The 18,511-nt window shown below is 37.1% G+C and overlaps 1 protein-coding gene across 1 annotated transcript in view; it reads left to right on the top strand.

The window, feature by feature from the left end:
• The window catches only part of vwf (von Willebrand factor), a 43,594-nt gene extending 27,630 nt beyond the window's left edge, over positions 1 to 15,964 (top strand). The window contains exons 29-52 of the mRNA XM_077193753.1: positions 1,080 to 1,190; positions 1,273 to 1,416; positions 1,506 to 1,649; positions 2,913 to 3,077; positions 3,174 to 3,220; positions 3,926 to 4,103; positions 4,877 to 5,091; positions 5,172 to 5,361; positions 6,166 to 6,495; positions 7,431 to 7,678; positions 7,797 to 7,899; positions 8,024 to 8,095; positions 8,353 to 8,454; positions 8,546 to 8,751; positions 8,866 to 9,015; positions 10,499 to 10,582; positions 10,675 to 10,858; positions 12,010 to 12,050; positions 12,155 to 12,262; positions 12,728 to 12,826; positions 13,744 to 13,872; positions 14,849 to 14,888; positions 15,076 to 15,173; positions 15,277 to 15,964. Of these exons, the coding sequence (XP_077049868.1) occupies positions 1,080 to 1,190; positions 1,273 to 1,416; positions 1,506 to 1,649; positions 2,913 to 3,077; positions 3,174 to 3,220; positions 3,926 to 4,103; positions 4,877 to 5,091; positions 5,172 to 5,361; positions 6,166 to 6,495; positions 7,431 to 7,678; positions 7,797 to 7,899; positions 8,024 to 8,095; positions 8,353 to 8,454; positions 8,546 to 8,751; positions 8,866 to 9,015; positions 10,499 to 10,582; positions 10,675 to 10,858; positions 12,010 to 12,050; positions 12,155 to 12,262; positions 12,728 to 12,826; positions 13,744 to 13,872; positions 14,849 to 14,888; positions 15,076 to 15,173; positions 15,277 to 15,468 (3,380 nt within the window). The 3' untranslated portion in view covers positions 15,469 to 15,964. The remainder of the gene's footprint in view (positions 1 to 1,079; positions 1,191 to 1,272; positions 1,417 to 1,505; positions 1,650 to 2,912; positions 3,078 to 3,173; positions 3,221 to 3,925; positions 4,104 to 4,876; positions 5,092 to 5,171; positions 5,362 to 6,165; positions 6,496 to 7,430; positions 7,679 to 7,796; positions 7,900 to 8,023; positions 8,096 to 8,352; positions 8,455 to 8,545; positions 8,752 to 8,865; positions 9,016 to 10,498; positions 10,583 to 10,674; positions 10,859 to 12,009; positions 12,051 to 12,154; positions 12,263 to 12,727; positions 12,827 to 13,743; positions 13,873 to 14,848; positions 14,889 to 15,075; positions 15,174 to 15,276) is intronic.
• Positions 15,965 to 18,511: the final 2,547 nt, after the last annotated feature.

The raw sequence follows: 18,511 nt of genomic DNA, 5'->3' as shown, positions 1-18,511 counted from the left end.
ATAATGCTTATTTGATAATCACAACCAAATTGTGATTTCAGGATAGTTCACACAAAAATGAAAATTCTGTCATCATTTACTCACTCTGAATTTATTTCTTCTGCTAAACACAAAAGAAGATATTTTGAAGAATGTCTGTAACATTATAACAGTTGATGAACCCCATTGACTTCCATAGTATTTTTTCCCCATTCAATTGAAGTCAATGGGGTCCATCAACTGTTTGATCACCGGCATTCTTCAAAATATCTTCTTTTGGTTTGGAACAATATGAGGGTGAGTAAATCATTGAAAATAATTTTTATTTTTGGGTGAACTGCCCTTTTAATCGTGCAGCCCTTCTACATTCATTCTTTCATTTCAATTGTCATCACAGTCTATTCCACTGCACAAGGTCTTTTTCCTCTCAGTTCTCAGATTTTTCATTGACAAGGAATGTGATTGCTGTAATTTCAAAGCATAAAAGATTTAAAAAGGAACAGTGAGGCAGTAGAGAGAGTGGCTGGTGTGCAACAATGGAATGATGTATTTCCCTTAATTACTGTGGAAATTAGCTGGCAAATGATGCAGAAACGTGTTGTACACAAAATGATTGAAAATTATTGGATTTGGATTTGTCAGTGGCAGTGGCGCAGTGCTAGCCTGTCAGACGTACTATAGTTTAAAATTAAGAACTCCTAAATGACATATACATTAGTCTGTTAACACCTTACTCTAATTGTCAGATGGCTAAGTTCAGGTGACATTTAAAATGATCTTATACATTTTTGGTACTATATCACAATACTGGAATTCTTTTTAGACAGTTGTGTATGACAAATTATGTTGGTTTGACAATCTATCTGGCTGGCCAAGCAATCATGAAGAACACCTAAGAAACAATCTACCATCTACCAGCACAAAGTATATGTAACATTTATCTCTTTTAAACGTTAAGACTTTGTCAAGCCAATATTCAAATGTTGTCTTTTCTAGTTGTTGAATGCAAGGACAGCCAATACATAGATGGTTACAGAGTGAATACATAAATGCTTTCTTTGTAATTCTATGTGTGTGTGTGTGTGTGTGTGTTTACTCAGTGCCGTGTTCAAAGCCCATGGACGTGCTGTTCCTGTTGAGAGCCTCTTCTGATAACCAGTTCGAAGACTTGAAAACATTTGTGAGAACTATTATAAAGAGCACAAATATTGGTAAGTCTCCGTGAGATTGATTTTTTTCATTGTGTGTGTATGTTATAATAGTTACTTCTAGAGTTCTACTTATCTGTTGCAGGTCTCAATCACACACAGGTGGCAGTGATAGTGTATGGGGGAAAATCAGCAGTGGCGGTCACATGGAGAGATGAACAGACAGAAAACAATCTTCTCAAGCTTTTAGAAACCCTGCATAGCAAGACAGACAATGAAACAAGACTGGGTAAACATGCTTTGAAGACACAGCAGCCTGACAGTTAAAACATATGCCACACTAAATACATGTGGGCGTTCCTTCCTCTTTCTCCGCAGGAGCTGCTCTGCGATTGGCCGTGCAGACAGCCATTTCCTCCACCAGTGGGGGACGAATGGGCATCCCTAAAGCTGTGGTTATGGTCGTGACTGACAGGTCAATAGACTCTGTGCAAGAGGCAGCAAACGAGGCTCTGACAGCTGGTTGGTGAAATAGTTTTATAGCTTTATCGATGCACTCTTTTAAGGGGTCCTTAATGTAGTGTTTGAGTTTCAATAGAAGTTAAACTCTATAAGTAGCATCTGTGGTACATTGTTAATTTCCACAGAAAATTATTTCAGCTTAAATCAAGCAAAAAACAACAACAAAATCCTGTGTACAGTAATGCACTTACAATATAAGTCTATGGTGCAATATATTCCAGATTTGCTGTAAACTTTAACTGGCATGATGTTTTTAATTTTGAAGGTACACTTTGTACATTTTTTGCACCTCTAGTGCAAAAAGGGTTGTGCTTTGGTTGTGCTTCCGCTTTGCGTGACTGTGTGGATGAATACTTTGTGAAAGAAACATAACCAAAAAACATAGTACTTTAACTACACCCCAGAAAACAAATGTAATAGTTTACCGATCTGAGTCGGCTCCAGTTGAACATATTGGTGGTAGATGAGGTACATGTGTTTAAAAAAAAAAGAGAAAGAGATTATCCTACTGCTCATAAAACATTCACTACTAGGCTTAAGAGATATAACCAGATTAGATGGAAATGATCTCAAGCTGACTAGCTGAAGTTCTTGGTTACATTTTTTCCTGATGTAATCAACAGAATGCCACTACGAAAGCGCTTTAGTGTCACATTAGCATAAAAGAAAATCAAATAAAAATATTTTTTTGAGAATTAAGTCATTATGTTGAAAACATGCCTTTTATGAGAATAAAAAGTCAAAGTTTCAAGACTAAAGTCATAGCATTATGAGATTTAAGTCAGTGCATTATTGGATTATAGTCATAATATTATGAGAATAAAGTCATAAAGAAACATCAAAGTGGAGTGGAGTCGATCACCGGTTGCTATTTCAGACTGCACAAAAGAGGCAATTTCCTGAATGTTTGTCTGGCTCTTTCTCCTGAATAAATTCGATTTCCTACATAACTGCTGCAGTGTCCTCATACTAATGATAACTTGGAGGAGATACAGCAAAAGACCAAGGATTTCTTAGTTGCTAAATCCTACAGTATGATTTACCAATAGTAGTATGATGCACCAAATCCATTTCTTGCATTAATGAAGGTGCAGCCTCTGTCTGCACCCTATTCATATTTTAGCAGTTTCTTATAATACCGTGGTTGTTTTCTTAAAATATTTCTTTTTTATTTATGCAATATTATGCATTTTTAACTCTTTCATTTTTTGCTTTTATTCTCATAATATTGTTTTAAAAGCAATATGTGTTTGTTGCATACAGGTGTGTCAGTGTTTCCCATTGGACTGGGTAACCAATATGACCAAACTGAACTGAGCACGCTCGCGGGTCGACACGCTCAGGACAACATCATTCGGCTGAGAAGCACAGAGTACTTGCTCGCCATGGCTGCACTCGACCAATCGTTCACCGACAAACTCTGCCGAGGTGAGACTCAACGCGTACACATTACACAATAAAACAGGACTAATGTAGCAATTTGATTATAATGATGATGATGATGATGATGATGATGTCTCTCAGCGGGTCCTCCTGGAGTGTGTGTGGATGATGAAGGGAATGAACGGAAGGTGAGCTGTTTTTTAGTAGGATGCAAAATTCCCTTCATGCCATCAAACTTCCATTAAAGGCCTCGACTTTCGGAACATCAGCTTCTAATTTTCTTCCATACAACCTCTTGATCTAATTCAGACTTTCCGAGAACTCAAATCCAATCCATTTTCATCGGATCTCAGGATCCATAATCAATTTCACTAGATCAGGCGTTCTGGGCCAATAACTTCATCCCTCAAAAACCTTTTTTGAGGTTGAGCTGCTCATTAACAGATCATTTAATCTAAGGCCAGAAACATATTCTATGCAAGTGAGCAAACATGAGTGCTTGGCCAATGCATTACAAGCATGCGTAATGAATATACATTTTTGTGTGACAATGGCAGTTAAACACTGAACTTAAGGGGGTGATAGAGTTACATTGAAATATTTGTGCCATTAAAACAGGATGTGGTAGTTAGCTATAAATGTCATTAATTGAACTTGCTCATCAAGAGTCTCTTCAAACTGTCACTCTGCTATGGCAAAATGATCAATGAGAATGAAAAAATTGAAGACAGTTTATACTAATGAGGCTCTTACAAGTTTAATTAAATCACAGCCACTAAGCGATTTCTGGTTTATTTGAAGTAATCGTGCAGCACCTACTGCAGACTAACAAAGGCTCCTGAAGTTCTGGTTTGTGCATCAAAATAACTATTCTGACTATTTCCGTCCATCAGCCTGGTGAGACGTGGTTGTTGTCCGATGGCTGTCACTCAGTGCTGTGCAACCCATCAGGCACTGTAACGGTGCAGAGCCACCGCATCAACTGTGAGAAGATGGAGCCTCCCGTCTGCAAAAACAGCCTTCCGGCCCTCCGCTACAATCACACCTGTGGCTGTACCTGGACCTGCCCCTGTATGAACACACACCACTAATTATGCAACAACCAGCACATTAAAGCGGACCTGTTATGCCATTTTTCAAAGTCTTGATTTTGGTTTTGGGGTCTACTAGAATAGGTTTTCATACTTAAATGTTCAAAAAACACATTTTTTTTCAAATAAATTACATTATTGCAGCACCTCTCTTCCCAGTCTGTTAGAAACGCTCTGTTTAATTCCCTTTCTAAAAGGGCGGTGTGCTCTGTTTGGTCAGCTGGAGGATTATGTTGTGATTGGATGTTTTGGAAAATGTTTAAAAACACTACTAAGGCAACTCAACCAGGCCTTATTTTGCATATGCATTGGGGCAGGAATTATTTAAATGATTTTTAAAAATTATTTAAATTTTTGATGTTTTCGTTCCCAGAAGAAAAATCAAGACTACAATCAAGGTGTTTCAGGGAGTTCAGAAACTGTGCTTACTGATATAGAGAAACACTTCCATTGGAATGACTTTGTGCTTTGTAACTGCACTGACCTTTTGCTGCTCAAACAGCAACATTAAACGTAATGTAAATGTAAAAAAGCATAATAGATCCTCATTTTAGTTCTTTTTTACTCAAACTTGGATTAAATTAGCAAAATAGCACTCTATTTCCGAGATGATACTATATTAAACATACAATGTGATGAAGTGACAACAATTTAGCGTTATACTGTTTAAAACGTTGCATAATGCATTGTTTTACAAACTATTTAAAAAAACTGTTAACTTTTAACTTGAACATGCTTACTTTCTTTCCCCAGGTAGTTGCATGGGCAGCTCCACTAGCCATGTTGTGTCATTTTCGGGGGCGGCTCTGAAGCTAAGAGCTGCTTGCTCCTATTTGCTGCTTCGCTCAGGAGGGGCGGAGCTAGTGTTGCATTCGGCTGCCTGTCAAAGCTCGCCCAATCAGATCTGCATGAAGAGCCTGGAGCTAAAAGAGGGCGGGACAAGTGTGGTGCTACAGGATGACATGAAGGTAGATGCACTGAAAAAGCATGCTAAGTGAAACAGCTAACCAAGTTAGCAAAGAGATTTAACATGTTCTCTATATTTCAGGTGACTGTGGGCGGTGTGTTTACCGCAGTCCCATTCAGAATTCAGGGAGTAACTGTGACACAAATTGGTGCTATACTTCACCAGCTGAGATCAGAGCAGCACGGTTTCACACTCACCTTCACTCCCCACAGCAATGAGTTCATGATCAACATGGACATCTCCATGAAACCTAACACCACTGGCGTATGTGGTAAATACAGTTCCTTTAAGCTTACGACTGTAGTTTTTGAGCTGGATTGCTGATGAGAGTTTTACTTTGATTTATTTTGTGATATTCAAAATTCATTTTAAATTCCTTAAAAATGATTTAAGGTAGCAATCAGGATGCAAAATTGTCAAATTTAAAGAAGGAGAATTATGAAGTGGTTATGAAATTAAATTCAGAGAAGTTTATATTACTGCTCTGTGGGTTTTAAAATTTGTTACTACACTTTATTTATTTATTCATAATTCATAAACATATGGAGTATTCCCATCAGATAATATTAACATTAGATAATATTAATAATCAATCTAATGTCATCTATAGAAATGTGTATTTAGTTCAGTCATTAGTTAAATGTTAATTTATTTAGAATTTTGTATATATATATATATATATATATATATATATACAGCAGTTAAAATGATTGGCACCCCTGGTAAATATGATCAAAGATGGCTGTAAAAAAATAAATCTACATTGTCAATCCTTTTGATCTTTCATTAAAAAAAATGTAATTTTTGAGGAAGGTCAATATTTAAAAGTTATCTGGCTGTATGGCAACATTTAAATCTGTTTTTGTTTTTCTTTTAACTAGGTTAAATATAAAGTTAAATAAAGTTAAATGTAATCAGTTGAGAAAATATATAGCAGGAAATAAATGGGCATATTTTGGGCAAAATATGATGTCGAAATTCTTTCAATTGCAGTTCCTCTTCCTGTCAGTCTAATTCAAACTCCAGTTCAACATCTTGTGGGGTGTGTGAAGTAACTTGTCCATCTCTCTTCCAGGTTCCTGCTCTAATGAGCAGACAGGTCTAGTGTTATCTGACGGCAGTGTGACCACAGACCCTGACGTGTACCTGAAGGGATGGGCTCTGGGCGAGTGTGTCCAGCATCTGGAGGTTGAGTCGTGTGCTGCTGGTGTGGCGAAGGGCTGTGATGTGTTAAGTTCTGAGGTGTTCAGTCGCTGTCACGCGCTGGTTCCTTTGCAGGACTATCTGCAGATCTGTCAGAGAGTGGCCTGCCAGCCTAATGCGGTGTGTGACCTTGTTACCGCCTACAGCACAGTGTGCCGTCAACAGGGAGTGTGTGTGGACTGGAGGACGCCCACCCTCTGCCGTGAGTCTTCTGTGATAAATGAGTCATGAAGTGAAGCGTGTTGCGACCCTCTCAGATCCGTGGCTCTAGGCCTGTGAGGTGGTGGTGCTTTGATCAATATGCCTGAGAAAGAGAACAAACAGGAGTTACACCAGGTCTGTGTGCAGTAATGAAAGTCTTAAACTTAAAAGAGAGTTTAATGTGAGAGCTACAGATCTAGTAGCGGGTATTAAAGGAATAGACCAACCCAAAAATTTAAATTATGGCATTAATTAATCACCCTCATGTCGTTCCAAACCGGTATTCTGTTATTACCATAAAAGGAGACATATTTACACACCTCTTGACCAAACTCCAAAAACGATAATAAAACACCATATAAATACTATCTTGTGAGATATAGTGTTTTTGACTTCTGTAGTCATACGTTTGTTTTGTGTAATATATTTTTTTAAATTTATGTCATTAATCACTGATAATGTCCACCCCTCTAGCAGTGTTTAGTATTGTTTATATACTAATATAGTATTTATTAATATTTTGAATTAACTTTTATTTTTATATTTTCATTTTCATTTTAGTTCTTTAGTCATGTTATTATTTATGTAATATGTATATTTAGCTTTATTTTTATATCATTTTTCCCATGATTTTTAGTTTTTAGGTTAACTAAAGGTTTCAGTTTTAGTTAACAATAAAAATGCTGCTCTTTAGAAGATTATAAAAGAAAAAAAGGGGAAAAATAGAAAATTCTAAAAGTAAATAATTATCATGATTTATGATTATCAAAAATGTTTTTAAAATCCCTGCTTTTAGGTTGCACAATTCATCAGTGTTCATTATTCTTTTCTCCTTTTCACTCTGAAATGTTGCATTACAGAATTAAATATGTTGTGAACTACACTTTTATATTGTTAATAATTTAGTTTGACACTTCTCAATTTCTGTGTGTGTAGCCATGTCATGCTCAGCCTCTATGGAATATGCTGCGTGTCGAACGGGATGTTTGGAGCAGTGCGGCCAAAGCCAGTTCAGTCCTGGTGACATGAGGGGTGATGGTTTAATGAATGGCAGTGGATCACTGTGCTTGAAGACTCCCACAGAGGGCTGTTTCTGCCCTGAAGGGTCTGTGTTAATGGGAGATAAGTGTGTAGGCAAAGAGGCCTGCAGTCAGTGTATGGACCTCCATGGGAAAACCCATGAGGTAATGAACATTAGTGCCTTTATGATATCGCTATGCCACGTTTATAAAACCAATAAGCCTTTGTCAGATCTGTGGAATTGCATACAACAGTCTTGTGATCTTGGTGTGTGTGTTTCAGTTTATGGAAAGCTGGAATCCTGAGGACAACCCCTGTCTTCTGTGTGTGTGCCTGGATCAGCAGCGCATCAACTGCACAGCTTTACCCTGCAGCAATGCTAAAGGTAAAGACACGATGTGTATATGTTCTCTCTCACTGTCACTCTAGTCCACTACACTATTATCAGCCCCATTTCTTGAAGTGGTTTCTCAATTTGTGTTGTCATGGCAACTGTTGCTGTGCTACAGCCCCAGAGTGTGGACAATGTGAGGTTCTCCAGGAGAAGATGGGATCCAAATGCTGCCCTGAATACGAGTGTGGTGAGCTGAGAATACACACAAAAATCCACAAATAATGCACATTCTACTCATCAAAATATGTATATATGCTCCTCCATACACACACACACTCACACACATATATATAATTTCCATATAAATCTTAACCTAAATTCTTCTTGTTGATAAAAAAAGGCTCATGGATATATTACGCTTACACTACCCATATACTCACAGGTATGATGACACCTAAGGCAATACTATGATATAGTGTTGTGATGTACTGTGTGTGTTTGTAGTGTGTGATGCAAACTGTAAGCGGTCGGATCCCCCTCTCTGTGATCATGGGCTCAGTGTCGTCCTCACAAACCCTGGAGATTGTCTGCCAGTTTACCAGTGTGGTGAGAGCACATAAACACACATTCTCTACTACGTTTCACATAAGTGGTTTTCAATCACGTACAAATGGTCTCTTTCACCACCCTCTCTCAGTTTGTAAAAGGGATCAGTGTCCTGTGACAACAAAACCATCCTGCCCTGCATACAAGAAGCTGTCGGTCAAACCCTCAGAGTGCTGCGATTCGTACGGATGTGTGTGCGACTGTCAGAACATCACCCGCACATGTCCTCCGGGTTACATCACGAATACTAACACCAACGATTGCGGCTGCATAGAGGTCACATGCACGCCTGATAAGGTTGGCACTCTTTTGCGCTCTCGCTGCGCATGTGTTACTCACTTGACCGTGCAGCTCCATGTCCTGAGGAGTGTACTCTGCAATCAGCATGTGATTGACTATTTATATGTGCAGGTGTGTGTGGTGGACGCTGTGGTGTACCAGGTGGGCAGCAGGTGGGATGAGAAGTGTAAAACCTGTACCTGCACGGAGCAAACAGACATACAGACAGGCCTGCACATCGCTCAGTGTGTGGACCCCGTCTGCAACCAGATCTGTCCTCTGGTGCGTCCTACACAATTTAGTTTCAATCTTTGAGTTTGAATAATATTAATTTGTGAATTTGTATTAATTTTATTCAATTTTATGAACATTGAATGTATTATAATGATCTTTTTTTTTTTTAAAGAGGACCTATTATGCCCTTTTACTAAGTCTTGATTTTGTTTTTGGGGTCTACTAGAATAGGTTTTCATGCTTGTAAAAACACATTATTATTATTATTTTTTTTACATATTTTATATTATTGCAGCACCTCTCTTTCCAATCTGTCTGTATTGCTCTGTTTAGTTCCTGTCTCTATGAAGCCCCTCCTTCCAAAAAGAGAAATGTGCTCTGATTGGTTGGTTGGACCATTGTGTTGTGATTAGTCAACTGGTTTGAGAAAAATGTCAACCCCTTAACCGCACGTTTCAACAAACCACTAACACAACTCAAGCAGGCTTTGCACCTTTTTTTTGGATGCTTTGGGCAGGACATTTTTTAAAGATCAAGGTTTTAATGTTTGTTTATATGTCTAGGTGGTGTTTTTTAATATGCTTTAAGACAAACCAGGTGCAAATTCAACATACATGTCTGTGATTGGCTACATTGCTATGTTTTCACAGGAAAACATGTTTAGATATGTCATTGTGATCATCAAATATGTGTTTTAAGGGATACAATTATTGACTGCAGGAGGATTTTGAATGAGGGATATTTTGATGTGCTCGTTCCCGGTAGAAAACTGGAAAGACTATAATCGAGGCGTTTCAAGGCTGTTCACAAACTGTGCTTACTGGTATAGAGAATAACTCCCTTTGCAGTGACTTTGTGCTTTATAACTTCACAGACTTTTAGTATTGTGCTTCTTTGAAAAGTTCACACAAAATACTATATATTCAGGCTGGTCCAGCTAACACATATGCACATTAAAGAGTAAACTAAAAGTTGACACATCTATGAAAAAGGCAATTGGCTTTTCGCAATGCAGGACTACAGCCACCATATTGAGTGTTATAATTTCTCATGTTAATTTTTATACAAGTGGACTATTTTCCCTTATAATGTCTTTGTGAATACCTTAAATTATGCAACATGTTGAGATGTTCTCTTCTCAGATTTACTATTGTCTCTTGCTGGATAAAGCAGGCAAAATAACCCCATAGACACTTATATCTAGTGACCAGAATATGATAGTGGCTCTTTTGATTTGGGTGTGAAATCAAACACTTTGCAACCATCAAGAATACCTCAACAGCATTTAATTTTTTTTATAAAAATCTACTTAATATAATTTCCTTCACCCCTGCAGTCTCTTTGTCATGTTAACAAAAAGGAAACTATTTAAAAATGTAATTTTTTTTTAACTTTCAGAATTAAATTCTGATGGAAACTAATACATTTTCCCATACAATAACATACAGAGATGAATCATGCACAGTATGTATAGAAACATTTATAGCAAAGTAAAAATTATTCTGATTTCACATTGATTTTGTATATGTAGGGAACCACATACTCGCATTCAGAAAGCGAGTGCTGCGGTCACTGCCGTAAATCCAGCTGTGTGGAAGGAGGCTATTTGAGACAGGCGAGTATTTCGAGTCTTTTTCCCTTCTACTCTCTGCTTGTGTTTGAATGCGCTATGATCTGAATAAAAACTTTGACTTCACATGTGTGCAGGTGGGAGAGCAGTGGGTGTCTCCGCACGACAGATGTGTGTTGAGCGAATGTGTACAGGTCAACGAGGAAGTGTTCATCCAGCATACAAACACGTCCTGCCACCTCATGGACACGCCAACCTGTCCACTGGGCACAGAGCTCCAGTGCAATACAGTAGATGACTGCTGTCCGACCTGCCACTGCGGTACAGACAGCCTCTCTTCCACATACAGTCCAAAATTAACTCAACTTAATGCCACACCTGCCAATGATTAATTAACTGATCAAATATTTATGACCTGCATTGAAATTTATTTTGCAATATATTTATTACAATTCGACAATGCAATTATTTAGCTGGTTTTCCTTTGGATATTTGTGGCAAACAATGCAAATTATTAGAAATGCACCCTTGTGTGCTCTTAATGTGTGGTCACATTTGCCATTGTTTTGCAGATGTTTGAGGGTGAAATCCAGGCATTTCAATATGATTGAATATGGTTTGGTAGTGACAATATATCGGCCACTATATCAGTATCGGCGGATTTATGTTAATTTTTTTATGTTATAGTTAGCAACCCGACAAGAACATTTGGCCGATATATTAAAGCCGATAAATAATGTATTTCCTTCAGCTGAGACACTTCAGATGCGCATTGTTCGCCATGATGTTTTTGAATTGTTATAAAAATGATTGAAATCACTTTGAAAAGAAAAATACATTTAAGTGCAACATGTGCAGCCCAAGTCTGTCATATAGTCTTTATTAAGTTATAATGAGAACATTATTATAATTGTGTGCTTGGGACTTTCGTTTTTGTAATGAGGCTCTCAAAAATTCTATAAAAATGTGGATTTCGATATATTGGCCAATATATCGGTTAACGGGTTTCAAATATAAAGAATTGTCTGTTATAGGTATCGGTCAAAATGTTCATATCAGTGCATCCCTAAAAGTGACTTCTGTGTGAGCTGCGCTTCATACATCCCCTACTCTATTGACAATAGACAATGGATCTTTTTTGCCTGTGAAATTTTACCAACATTTTGCCAATGTGACCACACTTTTAAAGAGAAAGAACACTTCAAGACATTTGAAGGATTATATCTTTGCCATAATCTATCACTATTCCTGTAGGTGAGTGTTACGTGATGATCTAAATCTTTATATAGGTGGCAACAATTAAATATTCACAACTGGTTTACACCAATAAGTGGTTTTAATTACTTGCCAAATCCAATTTTACTCCCATTTGGTGCTTGAAGTGTTAATTTCGGACCCTGCACACACATACACTGCGAATTTATTTATTTATTTTTTTCTTAGACATTAATGCCTTTTTTCCCTCTCTGCAGTTCCAATGAATGCCTGCGTGCTGAATCAAACTGTTATTGCGGTAAAGACGTTGACTTAACATACAGAATACTAATGTGCCGTGTGCAGATGTCTTGGTGCATAACAGATTGACTTTGGGGTGTCTTGCTCTGTGTGTGCGAGTAGGCTGGAGAGCGAGTGATGCTGGATGTGTGCACGCACTGCGAGTGTGTGGGAGATAAGAGGAGTTATCGGCTCTCTTGCAGAAAGATGAGCTGTTCCCCCTGCTCAGAGGTAAAACCCTCACTCTGGAGATTATTAAAGGGATAGTTTACCCCCAAAAAATTACAATTCTGTCAGCATTTACTTACCCTCATTTCGTTAAATTACATTCTTTCTTACATGGAGCACAAAAGCAGATGTTTGCACATGCTTGGAGACGTCCAAGCTGCTTTGGTGTGCAATGAAAATACAACAAAAAGGCAGCATAGTTTAAAATGCTCTTTACGTAAATCTCATTCACCTGATTTAATGTCATTAAACCCAAATGCCATGGTTCTTGTGTGTGATGATCTCTGATCTTTCACATTTGAATATGCAAATAAGATGAGAAAGAAAGTTTTTACATTTTAAAGGTTTTTAAATTACACAAGGATGAGTAAATTATGGCAGAATCTTCATTTCTAAGTATATGGAGCCTTAAAAATACAGTAAGCCCTAAATATATGAGTAGAGTCATATGTTTGTTTTGTTTTGTAGGGATATACACTGGAGCCAATACCTAATGCTTGCTGCGGTCGCTGTGTAGCAACTGCTTGTAGCATCCGACGACCTGATGGACAGCTGGTCACTCTGAAAGTAATAAATATGTGCAGACATGAGTCAATGTCACTAACTGTAGCCAGTATAATCAGTGTGGAAGACAAATGTTTGAATCTCACCTCTCTATCGTCAATAAGTACCTCTATGTGTCAAAGAAAATGGTTAAAATGGCCAAAACAAGAAAACGGTCAAGAAACCGTTTTGCCAGCTTAAGATCCGTTTTGTTTAGAAGAATTGTTTTAACCATTTTGAAGGCATCCATGAACTATATACACAACTGTTTCAAAGTTTTTTTTTAATTAAAAGTTTTTTCAGCAAATATTGATCAAAAGTGACAAAGACATTTAAAATTACAAAAGATATCTAATACAAATATTTGCTGTTCTTATGAACCTGCTATTCATCAAAGAATCCTATAATATAATCATGGTATATATAATATAATTATATAATATAATATAATCATGGTTTCCACAAAAATAATATGCAGCACAACTGTTTTCAATATTGATAATAATAAGAAATGTTTCTTGAGCAGCAAATCAGCATATAAGAATGATTTCTGAAGGATCATGTGACACTGACGACTGGAGTAATGATGCTGAAAATTCAGCTTTACTAACAGGAATAAGAATAAAAATTATAAATATATTTGACAATTTTACTGTTTTATTACTAAATAACTGCAGCCTTAGTGAGCATAAGAGAAGTTCTTTCAAATCATTAAAAAATCTTGCCAACCCCAAACTTTTGAATGGTAGTGTCTATAAAGCCATTGTTTACAGGATAACCAAACTAGAAAGTGAAGTGATCTGCAGGCTAAATAAAAATTTAAAAAAATAACTATTATTGCTTGAGGAGTCATGTAGTTTGAGACATCTTGCTGTAAATGCTCCAGATGTTCTGTTGATTTTCAGATAGTGTCATAAATGTGTACATGTGTGTGTTTTCAGGCAAATAAAACTCGTACAGACGGCTGCACTAAACACACATGCAGTGTGAATAAGGATGAAGAACTGGTGCTGGAGACTTTAGTGACAACATGCCCTCCGTTTGACCGCAAACGCTGTCTGGAACATGGGGTACAGACACACACACACACACACACACACACACACACACACACACACGTTTGTTTCACTATATTACTGTGGACATTGGATAGACTTCCATTGATTTAATATATGTGTGCATATATTCATTTATATAAATGAATATGTGCATGTATTAATTTAATATATTAATACTCCTAAACAAACCTATGTCGGAAACATTTGTAAAACACTAGATTTAAATAAAAACATATTTTGACCGATTTATAAGCCTTTTTAACTGGACCAGTAAAATGTCCTTACTAGTTGGTTATCATAATATTTTACTGTATAAGGGAAGACATTTGGCCCTCACAAGTGTAGCTAAACCTGTATACACGCACACACTTTATAACTTTATTAACTCACAAATTTATTAATGAAAATCATTTCACTTAAATATTACTGAAAGTTCTTTTGACTTAATAGAAAAAGATATATGAACTCAGTAACTGATTAAATTAAGCAGAACTCAAACTGAATGAAATAAAGCAGGCTTAGTTCCCACATGCTTTGCTTTAAACTCTGTAAGGAGAGTAAATTTTGAAATTAAATGTTATTTTATGTGTTTTTGCACACTATTAATATAGAGTGAGATCTGTTAGTGTTTAATATTCTGTTATGTTGTGCTGTAGTTAGCAGCCAACTGCAAGAAGGTTAAGTTAATGTTTCTAAATGGAGTGTATAGTTTAACTGTACATTAGGAAATATTCTCCAATGAAATAAGTTCACAGAACTCATTAGATCCTAAGCTTAAATGGATAGAGGCAATTGGTTTCCTCAATTGAAATAAGTTATCCTGACAATTAGGTTTTACATTGTAGAACATTATTAAACAATCAAATTAAAATCCTGATTCCTTTAGTCATAATCTACCAAACTCTAAACACCAATCCAGGAATATGTTATATGTACAGTATTGTGTTCCACAGTGATAAAAGTAAAACTATGTATCCTTTATTCATAGGGTAAAATAAGCCAGATTGAAGACACCTGCTGTGAGATGTGTAAGTCTAAACACCAAAACATCTGAGGTTTGCGTTTCCCAAAAGCATCTTAACCCTAAGTAGATTGTAGAACCCTTGATGGCAATGGTTCTACAATCAACGTAGCTCACGGTGCCTTTGGGAAACGCAGCCCTGCTCAGTTTATAAACTCCATCTGTCTGATCTGAACTTTTAAATGTTTGTTTAGGTACCGAGCCAGAGTGCAGAAGAACTGTGGGTCTTCTGAATTACATCAGGGTGGACGACTGCCAATCAGAAGAGAAGATAGAACTCACTTACTGCGAGGCGAGGCGATGCACTTTCATATATTCTACCATGAGAGTCTCAACAATATCATGAAGCTATATACATATAATTTATCCCATCTGTCTTTCTCTCTCACCCACAGGGAAAGTGTCGCAGCAAATCTGCGTATTCTCTGGACAAGCACAAGGTTGAGAGCAAGTGTGTGTGTTGCTCAGCTACAGGCACCGTGCCCATGAATGTTTCCCTACACTGCGCTAATGGCACGCGAACACACCACCAAGTCCTCGCTGTCACTGGCTGTGACTGCATGTCGCACGCCTGTCCCACCGACTGAGAACAGACGCGGAAACCTGATAAAATTACATACAAGTGAAAAACTGCGACAATACACTTTCATATATGCATCTACAACAGGTATAATGCTCAGTGGATTTTCTAACAACTGATTCACTGATAATAGAGCATTTTATCATACATTTAAGTTTTTATTGCAACATATAAATGACACATCATTAATCAATGAACAATAATCTCAGATTGCTGCAATGCCATTTTGCCACTAAACAATCTGCTCATACAAATATATATATTTTTTATGAATGACTATTATATGTGGTTGTTGTGTATGGCTGTTTATTAGACTAAACTACAATAAAGAGCAAGGCTAAACAAGTACTTAGCTTGGACCACTCGGTGGTGCTCTGGACACTTGAACCCATTTGTTTGAGAGTGTTTGTGAGGATGGCCAATACTGATCTGTCAATTAGTTGTGAAGGGTGCAATTCACACATCTGGAGGACATGAGTCACACATTAAAGACTTGTTACTCACTTCTCAGCCTTGTGAATTATTGAGGATAATAAGGTTTAATGCATTTCTAGAATTTCTCTTTCTATACATTTTCATATGAAATATGTATATGTATATGGCATTCATATATTCAAAAAGGTTTAACTAATATCTGATTAAAATTCTTAAAGTTAGTAAACAAATGAAAACACGGATAAATTGTTATGTGCAGAAAAGGATTCATCTCAATTCCAGCTGTCATGACCTTCACAATAACTGTGATAAAAATCATCTGGAAATCCTGTCAGAAAGTAGGCTATGTTTAATAAACCCAGTGAATTATAATGATGTGTTTTGAAGGTAATTATGGAAGTGCATGACTGATCCATGCATTCTCTGATGGGAATTACTTAGCACTCATAGTACACCACAGCATTAGATATTGACTACAATACTATTGATCAGTTTGCTCAAATCGCTGGCTAAATTATTGCTTTAATTTTCTCATTTAAGGGCGGCCATTTAATGTTCTCTCGTAAATTAATTGAAGAAACAATGTAAAGTGTGCTAAATATGCGGTAGTGGTTATTTAATGGTGAAGTCTCTGAGGTCTAGTTCTGTTGAGAAGTGACCCAAAAAACGCCACTATGCTGTACATAACCCGAGGTTTATTCAAGCAGACATATGCTATAAATCTGCTTGGACATAAAAAGCATAGGCGCAGTGTTGGGTAAGTTATTCCAAAAAAGTAATCCACTACAAATGACTAATTAGGCCTACCACTTTAAAAATTGTAATTTGATTACATTACTGATTACTGCATGAAAAAATAATCGGAATATAATGACTTATAACCTATAAAAAACCTATAAAAACTGCAAGAATACACTACAAAGTGAAACTCGGTTATAACCGTAATTTAATATTGCAGACATCCCAAGTCTCCCGGAAGTTCCGGGAGCCTCCCGCATATTGATAGCGGCTCCCTGATGCCCGCAAATTAGTTAAAATCTCCCGGAATCTAGAGCGAGCGAGCAAGCAAGAGACCGCATTGCGAGACAGAAGAGACTGTGCTCCAAACCGTATAGCGCGCGCACGGCGGAGAGAGCGAGAGACCTGTCATGAAGCGCGTTAAAATGCAATTAGAAATGCATTTTACTAAATATTTTGACTTTGTAACGCGTTATACCCACCTCTGCATAGGCTATTACTGACCCAGTTGAAATGTCAAAACATATAAAAACTTTTTTATTTTTATAGACTCGCTCACAATGAATATAATTAACAAGTATGATTTCACTATAGAATGTGTAAAGTAGTTCACCCAAAACTAAACTCACATTCTTTCCAATACTGTATGACTTTCTTCCATAAAACACAAACATTTAGGCTGAATCAGGCTCTCTTTTCCATACAATGATAAAATATTACCACGGCTGTTTAGCTCTAATATGGACAAAAAGCACCATATGTGTCATAAAAGTAGTCCATACAACTCGTGCGCTATTCCATGTCTTCCCATACTATATCGTATTTGTATGTGGTAGCCTATACATAGGCCTACTGCCACGCGTCAGTTCCCACGTGTTCCCTAGTATATAGTATGCAAAAGCAGTATAAAGAAGTAGAAGTATTCAAACAGTTCTGCTGATTCTGAAGTATGCACTGACTGACCCATATATTAATGCCATACGAGCTACCTGATTTAAAAAGTTGAGTCGCTTGTTTTTCTTCTTCTTCTTCTTCTCAGTAGTGCAAACTGGTGTAAATGAAAATAAAAATCCTTTTGATTAAACGGTACTTGAGTAAATTATTCTCACGGTTGGTAGTACATGACAAACCAAACACGTGCGTGATCAAAGGACATCAAGATGGCGGATATTCGAACGAACCTTTGATTTCACTTTTTGCAAACAATTTGAAACAGCAATAACTATGAGTATAGATATCAAATTAAATTACGTCCATTATCGGTCGAGAAATCACACATAAGTTGTACAAAAATTTGGTCTCAGCAAGTGTTTTGAATGGGGCATATTAATCGCGACTTTTTATTCGTAAACACTGAATACACAAGTCTCGTTCGTGAACGAACCGAATGAACGATATTAATCTGCTGACCGACTGTGAGGAAATGTTAAACGCTCATTCTGGAGTAGTATCAGTATATTTATACATTTAATAAAGAACACAAAACTTGGTCAAATCGGTTGTGTGAATGAGTCATTCCCTCATTTTGCCTCCGTTAACTTGAGTCACTTAACGAAAAAGTTAACGGATCCTAACGATTCTGTTTATAGTGTTTGAGGCGGCAACATCCCATTTGTGTTTAATTTAAGAAAGTTAAAAAAGGTTTGGAACAACGTGAGGTAAGTAAATGATGTCAGAACTTTAATTCTTGGGTGAACTATTCTTTTATTTCATTTAATTGTTGATATATTAGGCTACAAGCTATTCAGCATATCGGTTTTTGCATGTTGAATTGGATTTGCATTCTTGCATTTAGAGTTTGTGTGTAAGAGTTACAGAGTGTGTCTGAGGGGGAGGGGGGAGTGTCGGCTGTCACCGTTCTCTCTGTGCACGCGCGC

The sequence above is a fragment of the Siphateles boraxobius genome, unplaced genomic scaffold (genome assembly GCF_051911475.1).
Source record: "Siphateles boraxobius isolate OS27281-9 unplaced genomic scaffold, OSU_SipBor_1 31, whole genome shotgun sequence".
Classification (NCBI taxonomy): domain Eukaryota; kingdom Metazoa; phylum Chordata; class Actinopteri; order Cypriniformes; family Leuciscidae; genus Siphateles; species Siphateles boraxobius.
Note: the sequence above shows the minus strand (reverse complement) of the source record. Positions and strands in the feature narration are given on the sequence as shown.